Raw genomic sequence first — 17,437 nt, 5'->3', positions numbered from 1 at the left:
AGATCACACCGAATGACATTTGTCGTTGGTTAAACATGTGTGCGTACGGAGCTGAAGATCCAACAGATAAGATGAAGCCGATACACGCTCGCTCATCGACGATAATGAACGCGAAAAAGTCGCTTTCTGCGTTCATGCCTCGAAAGTCCGTCCCGTGGGATCCAATTCGCCAAGAAGGGAATCCGACACGATCCGATTCTGTGAACATGCTCATCAAGCAAATCAAGAAGGCAGAAGTCCGAAAAGAAGGAGTTGCGTCATCTGCCCGACGCCCGCTCGAATATATGGAGTTCCTATCCCTTCTTTCTACTATTCGTGAAAGCAACGAGAAGACGGAGACGATGCGGATGGTGTGTAGTGTGTTCACTTTGCAATGGCATCTTATTACTCGGATCGACGACATGATGAAGCTGCGATTCGACAATTTGGCGCCTAACATCCAACACTCGGGTACTCTGCAGTGTCAAATGCGATGGTCCAAGAATATTTCGGAAGAACGCGATGCACCAGAACAGATTCTGCTTGGAAGCATGGATCCATCTATCTGTCCTCTTCTCAACTTTGCTGTGTATCTTGAGGTGAATGCACACGCACCTCAGTCTGCATTTTGCTTTGGAAACCCTGATGTGGGTGATCGTGTTGTCCGCCGTGTACTCAAGTCTGCATTCGCCAGTAAACGCTTTAAATCAGAAAGAACAGGATTGTTAGGAACACACAGTCTCCGAAAGGGTGCTACAACTTATGCTATGCGCTCAGGCGTCTCTAAGGACTACGTAGACCGTCGTGGACGTTGGCGTTACAGAAAATCTACTGTTGACATCTACATACATAACACGCAGCCATATCCAGACACCGTTGTCGCAAGTACTCTGGCTGGACCACTTGGGCCGTGCTTGTACGCACTGAAGGATGGCATGCGATGTGTATCGACCTCTCTACTTGTTGACTGCATTGCCCCTACCATAAAGCAAGTTCTCGGCGAGTCAGTGTCAAGGACACTGGCACTTCCTCTACTATGGGTATCTCTCTCACCAGAAAGTAGCATCGTGCAGAATGTCATTCAATCTTCATTGAAGACGTGAGTCATTGAAGCTTACCGTGGCGCTGGAGGTGATCCAGACGTGAATCTAGTTGAGCGCATCGGATTCCATGTTGCCGGGGATGGTGCGCAGTTGCAGTTGATTGAGATTCGTGAGGTTGATGATGCGACGATGAATTCAGCTGGCTCCGGTCATGGCAGTATTAGTGCTGATGGGCAAAGGAAGGAGTTCGCAGCGCTGCATGCTCATCTCTTTGGCCTGTATCGGAAGGTGGATGAAGTGATGCATGAGCTTCTTCGTCTCAGAAATGACTTTCAGCACATGGACCACCGCAATCAAGCCAATCTCCGTCGCATCGCTCTGCAGCCTGTGGTTCGAACCGTTGCTTCGATTCCCACGGCAACACCCAGCGCAAGTCGTGCACCAGACAGTCACCATACAGCTGCCAGACTGTGTAAGCGCCCGAGAGATTTGTTTGAGCTGTGGCACGAGTATGAATTCGGATGCGGTGGATCAAAGCCAGCCAAGGAGTTCACATCAAAGGAGCGTGGGGCCGAAAATCCAAGTTCTGTCGACGTAAAGCATTCTGGGATGTCGTTGGTAAACTTGTTCGTGCGGGCTACACCAGTGATGTAGCAATCGACAAAGTTTATGCTGCTTACGGTCGCAGGAACTCCGTTACGAAGATTCTTGCGTCAATGAGCAAGTCGACGCATCCTTCATTATGTGTGTGAGATCAGTAGTGTAATATCAATCTATTATCAATTTCATCCAATCAAATCTATGGTTGCACCTACAGTTGTATTTTTGACTTGTACTCTTATAATACTAATATATATAAATTTAGAATAAATAAATTCATAACATCTGTAAAAAAAATATTTTAATGTAGTTGTAGGAGAGCGACTAGGCGATACATGCTAGAAGTTAATAGTAAATCGTAAAATGCTTGATTCTGTGTGCCTGATCGCAACGCCTCAATGGTATCTGTTCCCTATAGATATCAACTGATCTTAAAAGTTTTCGCGTTTATCGAATCTATTTTTTTCTACCGTGTATTGTCCCCTTTCTGGAATCCACGTTGATCTAAAAATCAATAGCAGGGTTCGCAATGATCGAATGCGCATACATTGGTAGTATATAATTGGAGCAGCAGTCTTGCGAGTTAAATTGCGTAGAGGGTTATTCAGAGCAGTTGACCTACTTTCTCGCGAGAAACTTAGCCAAAGTGCTGTGAGGCGAATCATGTGATTTATTGTAACCTTAGGCCGGCAGTCCGTTAGGCAGTATTCATATAAAAAGCGGCAAGTGTGCGTATGCTTTTAAATAGCATTATTTAAAAATGTTTCGACCGTTACTGCCTTTTCTAAAAAACCAAGACAGGTTGTGACGCAGGCGACGTTGATCTTTAGTCTTCGCTTATTCGTCAAAAAGATGCATGTTGAAGACAATGAACAAAGACGTCTATCCCATTCTGCAATATCTCTCGAGACAGTAACAAGTGTTTTATTCAAACGTACAATGTCAGAGCTTAACGTCAATGCCGCCAACGTCCGCGTGTTGGGCCACGTATCTGACGCGTTCCGTCGCGTTCTTACATCTGATGCGCTGCGCTTTCTTGCTTTCCTGCATGAGCAGTTCGAGCCACGTCGCCAGTCTTTGCTAGCCGCGCGTGTGGAACGTCAGAAGAAGCTCGATGCTGGTCAGATGCCAGACTTTTTGCGAGATACTGCTTACATTCGCGAGAGTGATTGGAAGGTGGCATCTATTCCCATCGATTTGGCTGACCGCCGCGTCGAGATTACGGGCCCTGTGGATCGTAAAATGGTCATTAACGCGCTGAACTCGGGATCCAAGTGCTACATGGCTGACTTCGAAGATTCAACATCTCCTACATGGTTTAATCAAGTTGACGGCCAGGTTAACCTTATTGACGCGGTGCGCAAGACAATCTCATATACACATCCGCAGACTAGCAAGAAATACGTTCTTAATGACAAGGTAGCAACACTGCTTGTGCGTCCACGTGGTTGGCATTTGGACGAAGCCCATGTGCTTATCAACAACGAGATCATGTCTGGCTCGCTCTTCGACTTTGGTCTCTACTTTTTTCATAATGCACATGAGCTACTGATCCGTGGCTCTGGTCCGTATTTTTACCTTCCAAAACTGGAACATCACTTGGAAGCGAAGTTGTGGAACGACGTGTTTGCGGCCGCTCAGGGTTATCTAGGTATCCCTCAAGGCTCAATTCGTGCGACTGTGTTGGTTGAGACCATTTTGGCTGTTTTTCAAATGGACGAGATTTTGTACGAGCTACGCAACCACTCGTCGGGGTTAAATTGCGGCCGATGGGACTACATCTTCTCGTACATAAAGAAGCTACGCAACCATCCGAGGTTCGTAGTACCAGATCGCTCATGTGTTGGTATGACATCGCCCTTCATGGCTGCTTATGTAAAGCTGCTTGTTCGGACGTGCCACCGACGAGGTGCACATGCCATGGGTGGTATGGCCGCCCAGATTCCCGTTAAGAACGATCCAGAGCTCAACAGGAAGTTCATGGCCGCTGTCATAGAGGACAAGTCACGCGAGGTATCTGCAGGTCACGATGGCACGTGGGTGGCGCACCCAGGCCTTGTCAAGATTGCTATGGATGCATTTAGCAAAATGTCAGGCCCTAACCAGATCTCTTATATTCCCGAGGCTGGCAAGGACATTAATGCAGCCCAACTTCTTCAGCCTCCAACGGGTGCGATTACGTACAATGGCTTGGTCGAAAATATAGACGTGTCACTTGTGTATACAGAGGCTTGGTTGCGTGGTAGTGGATGCATTCCGCTCCATAATAAGATGGAGGATGCTGCTACAGCCGAGATTTCTCGTGCACAGGTGTGGCAATGGATCCGGCATGGCTGCAAGACAATTGACGGAAAGCTGGTAACGAAGGCGCTAGTACTGGACATTTTGAAGGAGTGCTTGCACAAGCGGTCACTGAATGCGTCTTCGGGCAACATGTGGGTGCTTGGTGGTGACATCATGAGCAAGGTTCTGACGGGTGACAATATGGTGGATTTCTTAACACTTCCATGCTACCCGCGTATTGTGCAATTTGGCTCAAATATCTGAAGCTAAATTCTAATCGCTATTTCGAACAAAAATGACTTGCGACTGAAGCACATTCAAGTATTTAGATATTTTGCTATTGGAGGTGCAATTAAGCTTTAGTTTTTTTTATTTTTGATGGAAAGAATGAATTCAGCACAGTGAATAATTATTTCAAAACGTATATCATATATTCGATAGAGCTTAGAAATTAGAAAAGCGGCTAAGATTTTCGAGTAGAAAAATCCTTACCTTATTCATCGATGATTTCAAGATGGTCAATAGAATTCGACATGACTACCACGTTATTGTCGGAGCTAATTCTCTTGTCTGTTGTTGATGATGCGCCAAGATCGGACTGTCTATTGCTTAATCGATAAAGGCGATATGTCACCAGCGATACCAATATGACAACCCCAAAGCATGCTCCGGCAACAGCAAACCATTTCCTAATTTCTGTCAACATGCTTTGCGGTTCGTTTTCGTTTATAGCAATCGCTTTGGATGTCGTGACTCTTTCGACTCGAGGCTCAGCATTGCCCGTATCAGCTAAGAGACCAGTACCGTCTTGATGTGAGAAAGGAAAAAGACCAGACAAGGCATACGCCACGGCTGAGCTGTTTACAACCGCGCAGTAGTCCAACATTTCAGACACACTTGTTGGAAACCTCATGCAGTATCGGCAACCTTCACTACCGACACATCCAGTAGCAAGCCCCTTAGGACAATTAATTGTATCGAGAACGACGCCAATCCCTCCTGCCGCTTGCCCATCAGCCAGTGACACGTTTGCACATGTGTAATCCATTTCAGTCTCGACTGCAGCTGTTTCTTGGAGTGTTACGATTGTATTCGTGGACATTTCGACTTGCATCGATTTGTCCTTGGAAATAATCCCTGCGGATTCCAACGTCTTCTTATCATTTACAATGGGAATTTGCACAAAGGTGATATCAGAGCCAATGTCCGAAGACGGGATAAAAGAGCAGTTTATGTACGTCTGCGACTGAACCGTGTCGAAACGTTTACAAAAACGGCAAACTTCGTCCAAGCATCCAGTACCACCTTCGCTACAGCGAACATCCGAGACAATGTCCAGTCCGACGTCTTTGTCTCCACCTGAAGCCGCGCGAGAGCATAAAAACACAATTATAGGGGTGGCGGCCGATTTAATTGTCGGCGTTGGTGTCAATGTCGGTGTCGTTAAAGCCGGCGTTAAAGGATGAGTTATACTTGTAATTATGGCACAATCCACATAAACCGCAGACTGAGTAGTAGCCTTGACTCTGCAAAAGCGGCATACGCTGTTTATGCAGCCCAGGCCGCCAGACACACAGGAAATGTCGGTCACGATATCCACACCAACAGCGAGATCGCCTGCTGCCGCGGTGATGTTACAGTCAGCAGTTGGCAACACAGGAGGCAAGATAGTGCTAGTTGATGTCGGCGCCCTAGTCAGAGCTGCGATTGTTGATGTTGGCGTACTCGTCGGAGTTAAAGTGGTTAGCGCTGGTGTTTGGGTAGGGCGTGCTGTGTCTGATGCTTTAGTAGGAGGTGCTGTGGTCGGTTCCTTAGTAAGAGCTGGAGTTCCCGTCACGGGTGGTTTAGTAGAAGCTGGAATTCTCGGTTCTGGTGCTTTTGTTGTTATCGGTGCTTTCGTCGGTGCCACCGGCGCTTTTGTCGGAGCTGGGGTGATTAATTCCGGTGCTTTTGTCGAGGGAGAAGTAGTCAATACAGCTGGTTGAATCGAAATTGTAGAGCCCGAAACTGGCGCTGTCATTGTGCGGACGATTGAGGCACAGTCGACGAATGGCTCAGATTGGATTGAAGTGGTGACTCGACAGAAACGGCAAGACTGGTCAATACAACCCAAGCCACCCCAAATGCAGCCAGTGTCCGTAACGACATTTATGCCGACGGCAGCATCACCTTCCGAGACTGTAAGGCTACACGATTGTATTGCTGTTGATGATGGTGTCAGTGCTGGCGAAAGAGAAGGTGCCAAAGATGCTAATGTAGTCACTGGTGTCTGTGCAGTAGTATTGCCAATTAATGCGCAGTCGACATATGCGGCCGATTGTGTTGAGATATTTTTTCGACAGAAACGGCACTTGCTATCAATGCACCCCACGCCTCCCTGTGCACAAGATGCATCAGTAGCAATACTAATTCCTACAGCGGCGTCACCGTCCGAAACCTTTGTTGAGCAGAGCACTGTAACAGAAGGACATGGAATTAAGTGGACAGACTCGGCCGTGTCCGTAGATTTACAGAAACGACAGATGTTATCAATGCATCCCACGCCACCACCAGAACAAGATGCATCGGATGTGATATCAATGCCGACCGCAATGTTGCCGTACGATGGCGTCAAAGTGCACATATAACCACCCGCCACAGCCGAATTTTCTTTTGTTAGTTTGTCTGCGTCGTAATCTCCAGCAAAATCGTTTAAAATATCCGAGCCGGTGTTTGTATTTTTGACCCAGGAGCACAACAAGAACAAAGAAGATTGAGGGCTAAATTCACTTTGACAAAACCGACAATGATCATTAAAACATCCAATGCCACCATACAGACAGGAAAGATCTGTCATTCCTCCAACTCCAACCGCAGCGTCGCCACTAGACACGAGACATGCACCTTTGGATGGTGTCAATGGTGCCATTATAGGAAATGATGCTCCAAAAGATCCGCAGCTTTCTAAATGTGTCGACTTGAACGTGTCAACAACTTTGCAGTATCGACAGTGGTCACTGTAACAACCCAGACCACCCCCAGCACACGCAACATCGAAGATCACCTGAATTCCGAACGCTTTGTCTCCTTCAGAAACCTCACAGCCCAACTCTCCAGAAGGTCCACTTCCTGAGTCAACGTCACTTGCTTGCAATTGGGCAGTCGGAATATTCAATATAAACATACTGACAAGAGCAATTTGTACAAAAGAGCAAAGTTTTTCGCTTGCTCGATGCTTCATAGTGATCGGAGAATACAACTTGATGCTTCGTCTCTCCGCCATGGGAATAACTCACCCAAGATATTCCAGAATGGGCTGAATCTAGGAAGATGTTTGGACGAGCATCAAGAACATGGGATCAGGTTTATTTGGCATCGGTTTCAAAGGTGCCTTAGAGGAGAAGTTACCATTGTGGTATCGTTCTCGTTGCACTGTTTTCACTACTAATATTGGACATTTAGTTTAGGAACGTTAGTTACCAAAATCCCCAAAATACCTGTATTTTCCGTACCGTTTAATCTTTATTTTTAGAAATACCTTTTTTTTCAATGCTTGTCAAAAAATATACAGCACATGAAAAAAAAATAATGCTAAAAAGCAAAGCTAGGAGCACATACTTGAAATGTGGCATTATTTTTTGCGATGAAAAAGCGAGTTTCTTCCGTAAAATATGTGCCAATGATTTGGATGCGCTAGAAAATCCGCTGTCACTCACTCGCTCAATGGAGAAACTATCGTGAGCTGATGTATCTGCTCTAATGCACAACTTATTGCAAAGAATGAAATGATGTGCATTGACAGAAACTTCAACCGAATATAAGACTCTTGATTTTAGGTCGGCAGCTGCACCAAGATATACGCAGCCATGACATCACCGAAATGTCCACTTTTCGCAGCACCTTCAATGCAATGCCGGATACGATCGCAAGGATAACACCCTTTGATGAGAAATCATGTGCGTAATTCTGTGATTCCTCTTCCCGCGTTGGATCCTCGCTTTTGATGTAGGTGATGATGGTCAAAGAAGTAAAACCCATTATTATGTTATGAAGAGCATTCTTACGCCATTTTGTTTGAACTCATACAGTTTATTTTTGACAGATTGAGAGGCGTATAGGTTTTACTGGAAGACACTCGTTTTAAATTGAAAACCGCGATGGGATTGATTTCAGTTTTGCTCGAGCAGCCTTTGGTAACGTTAGTGATGTGGAAATGTCGACAGGAAATTTTGGTGTTGGCCGTCACTAAAATATACTGTGTACCCCGGTCGGTGGCCTACTCTTCAACAATTGATAGACACTTCTCAAGGGGTATGTTCTGCGAGCATGGTGATCTGCTCTCTTTGACGCTGGATCCGCTCTTAAATTCAAGGACAAATGGAAAGCGTAGAATGGGGACAAGCTTGGCTCTCACGGTTGCACAAAGCCGTATTGGAAGGATCTGCTTTTCCATGACAGCCCCGAGATCGTCACTTTAATGTTTTTCAGATTGTCAAAGCCGGCAAACTTTGTTCGGAGAGACGAAGGGGTAGATTGCAGTGCATTGCCAAAGTGGTCTCCAAGACTTCTGCACCGTATATGTCGAGGATTAAAAGTCACTTCAAGGCTTGTTAATTTGATAGTAGGCTCTCTTGCAACTGATGGCTACGGCCAACAGTTAAGCCCTGAGTGACTGGTTTTTCGAGCATAAATCCAAACGTATGATCACTCAGTCAGCTGCCACCCGTTTCAGTCTACTGTCCAGGTATCTGCGACCGTACCTTCGTTGGTGCACAACGTACCTCGTCGTCGTAAGGTGTGCGGTATAAATGCTGTTATAAACGAATGGTTAAAAGACCTGCGTCCTCACTGATAGTCCGATAATGTACGCTAGTGCTCCACGTATGAACAGTCACTTTGTGCGCGTTTTGGGCCTCGTTACCTCTAAAAAGCTAAACACATGTAAACACTACAATGTCGATTGCGTCGTTCGTGGTACACTTTATTGAAATAAATTGAGGGGATATTCTAATATGAATCAAGCCATTCGTTTGGCAGCAAGAGAGTTGTATACGAAACTAACTCTTTCTGTAGTCAAATAGCTCCATGAGTAATGGGAATGGCCCGTCCGTAAATATACATTTACTGAGGAAGACTTAAATCGGTTAATACGCTTCACTGCGTGTTGCTGGAGGGTAAAATATATTATGGCCAATAGGCCTGAAGCCTTCGTAAAATTTTGTGGTTTACACTGTATGAGTATGGACTGACTGTTAGTCCACCCCCGAGTGGATTTTCCCATATTTATCCAAACTTTCTTCGGACATTTTTTCAATTTTCCCTTCAAATGTCTTCAGACTTCCTTTCAACTCTGAGACTCAGTCATTCGTGATCCGACTCGAAATAAAAAACGCGTCGAGGACGAGTTGCGCCGACGACGAGTGCAGAACAAAAACGCACCCCAATCTGAGGATGCGAAGGCGCCTCTGTCATCATTGAACTTGGACAATGCTCCCACGTCGAACGGCGGTCACGCGCTGACAGACATCGCATGTCTTCACGTTTCCACCCACTTGTATATGTGGGGCCACCAACATTGGGCACTGAGAGTTTAGTAGGTCTTCTCACGGCCAAACAGACCGGCAATCGGCGTATCATGCGCCTCGTACAAAATCTTGTGCTTCAAGTGGAGAACCACAACCCTTGGCTCGTCACCTTGTGCAACTTCATAGTGAGAGGACCATTCTTCAATGCATAACGATGCATACAATATTTCAAGTGCCCAAGAAGCTTGTCATGAAATTCTAAATCACTCGATGAGACTTCCTTGATGATCAGATCACACTGTTCAGCTGCAACATACGCTCGACGTATCATATCGAGTCCATCGTTTTCGATATAGCTGATATGGGCTAGATCACATTTCGGACGACGTGACAATGCGTCAGCCAGTGCGTTCAATTTTCCCGGTGTAAATACAACCCTGAAGTTGTATTTTGCAAAGAATACATTAGCGAGCAATCCGCTGTGTCAAATAAGGAGACTGAACTGCATATCGCAAGCTTGCGTGATCCATGTAGACAACAAACGGAGTTGAACCCAAGAGTTGAGCACGAAACTTCACCAGAGCATACTTCATTGTCGAAAGCTTCTTGTCGTGGACAGGTTAGTTTTTTTCGGCCAGCTTCAGCTGTCGCGATTGAAACGACAAAACACGATCGTGGGCTTTCGGGTCTTTTTGCAATCGTGCACGTCCGATTGCAAACTCAGAAAGTCACACACCACGCTATACGGCTTTGTATCATCTGGTAATGTTGCTTCAAGCTGTTCTTAATCTGAGTAAGCACTTCTTTACAAGTCGATGACCACTCCCATGGAACGTCTTTCTTCAGCAAGTTTGATAGTGAGATTACCATTTCGGCAAAGATACGCAAGAAGCGATGCAGATAATTAAACAAATTCCTCCGATTTCTCAAATTCTTTTATTCCGTGGCTTTTGTCACTCCACGATTGCTTCGAACTTCGGGAGTCTGCACGAACACCGTGCTCGCCAACTAAACAACCAAGAACTGGTACTTCGTCAGCACAGAAACTACACTTTGCAAGATTCGCTTGCAGTGAATGTTCACGCATAGATTCCAGCACCGCACGGAGTTGCTCCAATTGCACTTCTTTAACAGATCTGCCATTTGCGTCCTTGGATGAACAAAAGTAGCGTCAAAACAGGTTCGTGTGATGCTTAGCAGTGTACACGATACAGTATACAGCCGGACATTCGGTAGATGATATCTTGTCGCGGAATCGGCGCTTGAGCGGAAATCGTCTTCGCATTTCACTTGTTGTAAGCTTGAGCGATACGTAATTTACCATTTGGATTACACATACAAAACGTCGATACGCTGTGAAGGGACTTGCTCCTCTTGCTCCCTCTCACCAAACCAGCAGATCGCTGTTTAGCAAAGAACTCATCAATATACTCACTTTGCTCACGCGACAGTAGCAACGGTCGCTGCACTGCATGTTTCAAACCAGGTTCACGATCAACTTCGTGCCGAACTCCGCGTTTAAGTGGAAGATGAGAGTGCGGGTTCGCCTTATAGACGTCTCCTTATATTCTATAACAAGCGAATGATGGGGTCCTTCGATATTGCCAATCCTTTGCGAGACTCCACATGCTGTCAAAATAACCGAATCCTCCGTAAGTGATGATGAGCGTAATTCCGCTGAATTGGTCATCGACTGTATCTACACGACCCCCGCAGTGTTATCACACTTGACATCGTGTAGGAACCATCGCAAGTGACTTTCTCGAGCTGCACCGGCTCTTTCATCGTCGGCAACGGTGCTAAAAGAATATCTGTTCTGGTAACTTCACAACCAGTTGTTGCATCCATGACATATGGCAGAATATTCGCATACTATATTTCCTTCATGGGGAGTAATATACTAAACTAACTCACCCCACGGACTCAGGTTGAGCAGGAGTATCAATACCGCGATCAGCAAATTCCGTTGGTTCCTGAACATGTGTGAGCTCGACCACAAAACGGGTGGGAGCATCACCTTCGTGGTCAGTTATACCCACTGACCCACAATCCGACTCAACTACTGTATTAGTAGGAGTAGTGACATATACTGCCACAATCGATTCCTTCAACATCCATTACACACTTGTCGTCGACATTCTTCTCTCTTTGAGGGGGGGGTCAACAACCCCCATCTGTGCCTCATGATGGCTTTCTGCTGGGCAAATGGCTATGCCTACCAATGATTCATTCGTTTTCAAGTGGCCGGTTCCGGGCACCATGAGATCTATCGACACACTTTCTGAGTGATCACCCGTGGTCACTCCATATGACCCCGTATCTATCCTAACCTTGGGAATGTCAATTGCATCACATATACCAATGAACTGTGGATACATTCGACTGCCGAGTGCTTGAACCCCTCGACTGGTGCATGGTGAATGTGTGTTTATTACTTCCAGGGGTTTTACCTACGCAAAGAGGACTACTCCTAATCGTTTTCGATCGCCAATCAATCCAGGCTCATGCTTCTTAACCTTAAATCAGGTCAAACCGTTTGTTCATCTCGAGAACTGTAGACATTTTCTTCGAGTTGAGGTCTTAGAACTTCAGTTGAAGATCAGCCAATATCTTTTTCGGGGTGAATGGCCAACTTCACCACGATAAAAACCAATGCTTCCGTCTAGTGCCTATGAAAACACTCAATCATTTTCTTTTTAAAAACTCTTTGCTTCCGCACGTAGTTACGCAGCGCACCGGAGTCAATCAAGACTCTAAGCGGGCGACCGTAACCCTTCACACTCGCTGTGACCATTCCAACTGGTGTCGTTAACGAAGGACAGCGATCCTTCGAGGTCTAATGCCTCAAGAGTGATATTACCACCACACCCACAAGAGCTTATAATTGCCACAGTATACCGCCCTGCATCTACTGGGTATCAGCGTTTTCTGGACGCCTCGTGGTATCGGTACCACTTGTCTCGTCTCTTACGTGGATAACCACGGTGGATGTGACCGAATCGTTGACATCCATAACAGCGAATTTGCTGCCTATGAACAATCACCGCGCTTAGTCCATTGGTTCTGGATCTTCGGATGCAGCTGTCATTGCTTCCAGCGGGTTGACCGATTGACCACATGCTTGACGCTGACAGTAGTCCTCACGCAATGAAATTATAATAGCATCGTCCAGAGCGACGGAAGACTTCAGTCTGAGGAGGGCCATAAGTGAGTCTCTTCATACCATCGCTGCCTCTAGTAGTAGTTCGCTTGTCATACCGACACGAAGCTCGCGGAGCTTCTATACATAGTCGTACAATGTGATGATGTCTTGACGGCACGACAAAAACTTCACCGTTGTCGAATACCACATTCGGTGAGAGGAACATTGATTCCATGGCTTTCTTCAACTTTTGCGATGCGGCAATGTAGCTAGGGTGGTTGATTCCCATGTCATCGCCCAATCCTTCGCACGGCCATCCAAGTGTGACATGGCGAATGCCACTTGACCGCGGTCATCATGAACTTGGGCTATCGCGAAGGCGATGTCCATATCTCGCTGCCAAAATGCAAGATTTTCATTCTCGTTTAAGTGAAAGCCTTTCACCTTGATTTTTACGGGACGTTCCGGGTGTCCCGACAATGTTACCTACAGGTGACGGAGCCGGCGTCGGTAAGTTCCTGGTCGAACATCCCAATAATTCTATCTCATACGCTGTAAATTATGCCAAGCGTTAAGTTATCGCTTTTGGAACATGTCGAAGACCGTGTGATCGCCGATTAAAGCTCGTAGCTATACTAAACGCTCCCATTGCGAGTGTGCTAGGAAAGAATATGCCTCCTTGTTGATCTGAGGGCGACCACCGCTTGTGGTGTCCACATTATCCATTGATAAATACATAGCAGTAGTCGGCTTTGGAATGACTGCTACTGCTATAGAGTTAAATGGAAATGACCCGTCCGTACACACGCACTTAATGAAGAAGACATATATATGGTTAGCGCGCTCCACTTCGTGTTGCTCGGTTCCAGCGAGCCTTTTGTTCACACGAACGAGGAGAAAAAAATGTTGTGACATCTATTATGGCCAATAGGCATTAAACCAAATGACAAGTGCGTTTATTTCTGATAAAACAGAATGAAGGAATATGCAACTATGCAAGATATTTTGTAAATGTCAACCACACACAAGTATGTGGCTTACACAACATGGTTAATGGGGCTGACCCCGTTACATTATGCCAAGCAGACATACCCTGAGCTTGATGGGACCATACTTAGAGATGGAGCGGTTTATCATGAACAAGTAGTTTTTCTCTTTACTTGACGCTGACAAAAAATCGAACACAATGACGCGTTCACCACCGACTTCAAGGCGCAAACATTGCCACAAGTCAAATCGTCACAGACGACGTGAAATATTCGAACGGAATCTGGAAGGCCAAGATTTACAGCCATGGACATACTCATCTTACTTGGCCGATGGGTATTATCAATTGCTAATGAGAGCAGTCAGACTTTGACGATTTAGCGAAATATGTACGATGCATGGACAGTTCTATTACTTGGTAATTAGGCGTCGCTCGCATTCAAAGACCGTATGCAGTCTATACAAATCATGTGTCATTGTGCACGACGACATTTTCGCCTTACAGCTCGAATGGATTTCAATACCGTCATCTTTCTTCGCCTAGTATACATTTAGAGTAAAGTTATACTGGCCGGCTTAACGATCTGAGGGATGCATTCTCGTGTCGCCCAAATTACATATCGTCGCTTGCTAATTAGTGACGTCGCCAACGATGCTTTTCGTATGGCCTAACGGTCAGAAACCACATGCACTACGCAGGGGAAAGCTCTGGAATGCAAGGATTCACGAACCCAGACCTTCCTTTATTACGCATTGTAATGCGCTTTTACGCCGCTATTCTTTGTCTATAAGCTTGACGTGATAGAGTACGAATACGCTTGGCACACAACGTCTGGTGGTACCCATTGATGACCTTTCACACATTTTCACTCCCTACCAGTAACAGGGTACGTACCCTAAGACTGTAAAGTTTTGTACTTACATCTTACAGTTGCGACATAGTTGTATCACATGAATCCGAAACAATAGTGAGAAAGTCACATTGCACTTTTGTGTTATTGCGAATATTCAGGAGTACCGACGTATCAGTATTTATGAAGATGATGGAAGAGAGGGGTCATTGGCACATGTGAGCTGCTAGTTGCTCGTTTTACAACATTTTTATCATGAACGATGGCGAGAAGTTCGTAATTAGTTCCAGTCGATAGACTTTAAATTTAAAATCTCTGATCTTGACATAGCAGAGCAAGCTAGACAGATAAAAAAATCAGCTTGCTTATCTAAGCCTACTTCATTGGTGATGTGGTGGACCTCATGGTTAGCTGCAAAGCGGGAAGACTCAGCATCCTCCGCTTCTAGGTACGGCGTGTGTGAATAGGGAAGAGATAGTCGGAAACGGTAAACACAATCAAGCATTGGAGTGGTCTTTGCTGACGATAAGGGGCAAGGCGCGTAGATCCGAAAATCGGCGAATCATCGATGGCTTCTAATCTCCACCTTGGCACGGTAGCCTGATTGTCGTACATCAAACTTGGTCTGAACTCGCCGTCAGATTGCATTAATTCGTCGTCGGTCTCGAACATCGGGTCCGAATTATCGTAGCGTCAATTTTGATCAAATGCGCCAGTAGTCGGAGAGACATTGGTGTTGTCGCTTCCGGTTTGACCGACAATCATCGGTAATATGTCGATTCGGGCGAGTTGGTGCAGACTGGTCTTCATCTTCGTCAAATCGGAGTTGTTGTATAAATCGATTTGCTGGCAAGTCTGACGTAATCCGACTTATGAAATTCTTGAAAACTACTGAGCGAGTATTTTCTACTCTCTTGGATTCGAGGTTCCAAACTCGAAAACTCTTGACTTTATCCGAGAGACCAGGAAAAATGCTTCGAGACGCTTTCTTGTCCAACTTGGATCGTTTGGCCTTGTCAACATGTGCAAAACCTTGAGCCCCGAAAACACGCAAATTTGAAAGATCGGGCTTCCGTCCAAAACAAATTTCGTACGCAGTTTTTCTTGGATGTGCTGCGCACGGGATTCGGTTCGTAATATACACTGCCGTGTTCATTGCTTCAACCCAAAATTTCTTGTCAGCGTGCATGTGATTTAACATCGATCGTGTCGTTCCGTGATTGTTCGTTTCATCCGTTCCGCTAGCCCATTTTGTTGTGGCGAATACGGAACCGTGGCATGGTGGATGATTTCCGACTTGCGACAGATCCCATTGAATCGTTTGTTGATCTATTCGCTACCATTGTCGGTGCGAATACACTTGATCTTGGCATTGAGCTGATTTTCCATCATTGATTTATAATCGATGAATCGATCAACTACTACAGACTTGTGCATGAAGTAGACCACCACGAATCTTAAAACATCGTCGATAAATGTCACGACATATCTTGCTCCCCCTTGAGATGTGACCTCAATTGGACCCTTAACGTCGCCGTGAACGACTTGAAGAAGGGATTTCGTATTAACTTGGCCATATCCCAATTTTGAAAAATGGCTTAAATGTGGACTTTCCAGTCAGACATCCTTCACAGATTTCTTCGTGTTCGACATCATCTTCACAGTGATTCTTGACTTTGGAACCCATTACTTGATCTTCGATGTTTTCAGCGTCTTTGTCGGTAGGTGTCCCAATCGGGCATGCCAGACGCTTGCATCAACTGGTTTGTGTATTCACCAGCTTCTTCACTCATGTTCGCCGTTTCTGTTAGAATACAATCCAACACGAACAGTTTCCCAGTTTGGGAAACCTTTGTCACGATGTCTTGACCAGTCTTGATCGTGAAACTCTTGTTGCCGAAAGTGACTTTGAGTCCTTTCGCTGATAAGGCCGAAATCGAAAGCAATCTTCGGTCCACATCTGGAACGTATAAAACGATCTCGATCCGAATTGGTGCCTTATTCTTCAAAGTCACTCGAATTGTCTCGATCCCGGCTGCCATGATCTTGCTGCCATTTGCAACCGAAATGGCAATTGGCGAGTTGAGTGGTCGTGTTTCCTTTAACTCGTCTTGAAATGGGCACATGTGGCTAGTTGCACCACTGTCCAATATCCAACCTTCTGAATAGTGCTCCAAAACGGTGAGCGCTTGGTATTTATTGGGCCGTCTTTTATTCCAGGATTGAACCAGTAATCGTGTGCACTATGGTTGGTCTTCTTGCAGAATTGACATGATAGTTTTGTCTTTGCCCATCGACCTTTAGGTCGGGCTCCCTTGTTTTTGAACTCACACTCGCGCGTGGCCTTCAGAGCAATTTAGTTGCTCTCTTTCGAGTAATGCTGTCGTATTTGCGACGAAGCATCTCCTCCGCTCAAAACAAGTTCTTATTTCCCATGTTCTCAATAATCTTGATCATTTGGTTGTAGTCGTCTGGCTAAGTTACGAGGAGGATTACGAGTTACTCGTCGTACGACACTTCTTCGCCGACTGCAATCATCGATATGCAGAGTTCGTCGAAGGTCATAAAGTGGTCCATTATGTTCTCACCCTTCGACATCTTGAACTTGTGAAGCTTCCTGCGCATTTGTACCCGGTTATGGATATTGCGCCTCAAGAAGAAGCTCTTGAGCAATTCCCACGCTTGGGCAGTCGACCGTGCATTACGCATCAACGACTGTAGGTTGATACTGATCGTCGTTGTGATCATTGCGAAGGCCTTCATGTCGTTGACCTTCCATTCTAGCGCTTGAGCGCTATCGTCACTCGGTGCCTTCGTTGTGTCGGTATGAGTAAAGAGACCCTTCTTCGCAAGCTTCATTCAAGCGTTGAGCTCCCACACGAAGTCATTATCTTCGCGGAGTAGGTCGCCTGCCTCGTTGGTACTTGTGTTCATAACCTCTTGATATAATGTTGAGGAGACTGTTGGTTAAGTCAGAAAAAAGGATAAGTGATTGATTAAAGTGCATCCTTCATATGCAGTCTAATCCGATGGTTCCTAGCCTACTGT

General features: G+C 45.7%; 5 protein-coding genes across 5 annotated transcripts; 3 read left to right on the top strand and 2 right to left on the bottom strand.

Annotated features, from left to right (window-relative positions):
• Window positions 1–35: 35 nt before the first annotated feature.
• On the top strand, window positions 36–1,676 carry PHALS_03395 (Integrase-like, catalytic core; the record flags this gene model as incomplete). Its single annotated transcript, XM_024717598.1, has 2 exons — window positions 36–1,038; window positions 1,093–1,676. The coding sequence occupies 2 exons, from the start codon at window positions 36–38 to the stop codon at window positions 1,674–1,676; spliced, it is 1,587 nt and encodes a 528-aa protein (XP_024583081.1).
• A 798-nt stretch (window positions 1,677–2,474) lies between these two features.
• PHALS_03394 (malate synthase a) lies at window positions 2,475–4,169 on the top strand (the record flags this gene model as incomplete). The annotated part of the gene is made up of 1 exon (XM_024717597.1): window positions 2,475–4,169. The coding sequence occupies one exon, from the start codon at window positions 2,475–2,477 to the stop codon at window positions 4,167–4,169; it is 1,695 nt and encodes a 564-aa protein (XP_024583080.1).
• Window positions 4,170–4,398: 229 nt separating this feature from the next.
• PHALS_03393 (uncharacterized protein) lies at window positions 4,399–7,125 on the bottom strand (the record flags this gene model as incomplete). The annotated part of the gene is made up of 1 exon (XM_024717596.1): window positions 4,399–7,125. One exon carries the CDS (start codon window positions 7,123–7,125, stop codon window positions 4,399–4,401), a length of 2,727 nt encoding a protein of 908 aa, XP_024583079.1.
• Window positions 7,126–7,477: 352 nt separating this feature from the next.
• On the top strand, window positions 7,478–8,967 carry PHALS_14928 (uncharacterized protein). Its single transcript, XM_036407127.1, has one exon. The coding sequence runs from the start codon at window positions 8,042–8,044 to the stop codon at window positions 8,360–8,362; it is 321 nt and encodes a 106-aa protein (XP_036263383.1). The 5' UTR covers window positions 7,478–8,041; the 3' UTR covers window positions 8,363–8,967.
• A 7,128-nt stretch (window positions 8,968–16,095) lies between these two features.
• Window positions 16,096–16,515, bottom strand: PHALS_03392 (polyprotein; the record flags this gene model as incomplete). Its single annotated transcript, XM_024717594.1, has 1 exon — window positions 16,096–16,515. One exon carries the CDS (start codon window positions 16,513–16,515, stop codon window positions 16,096–16,098), a length of 420 nt encoding a protein of 139 aa, XP_024583077.1.
• Between the last annotated feature and the right edge of the window lie 922 nt (window positions 16,516–17,437).

Source organism: Plasmopara halstedii, assembly GCF_900000015.1.
Source record: "Plasmopara halstedii genome assembly, contig: Scaffold_2234, whole genome shotgun sequence".
Classification (NCBI taxonomy): Eukaryota; Oomycota; class Peronosporomycetes; order Peronosporales; family Peronosporaceae; genus Plasmopara; species Plasmopara halstedii.
This window is presented reverse-complemented; position numbering and strand designations above follow the sequence as displayed.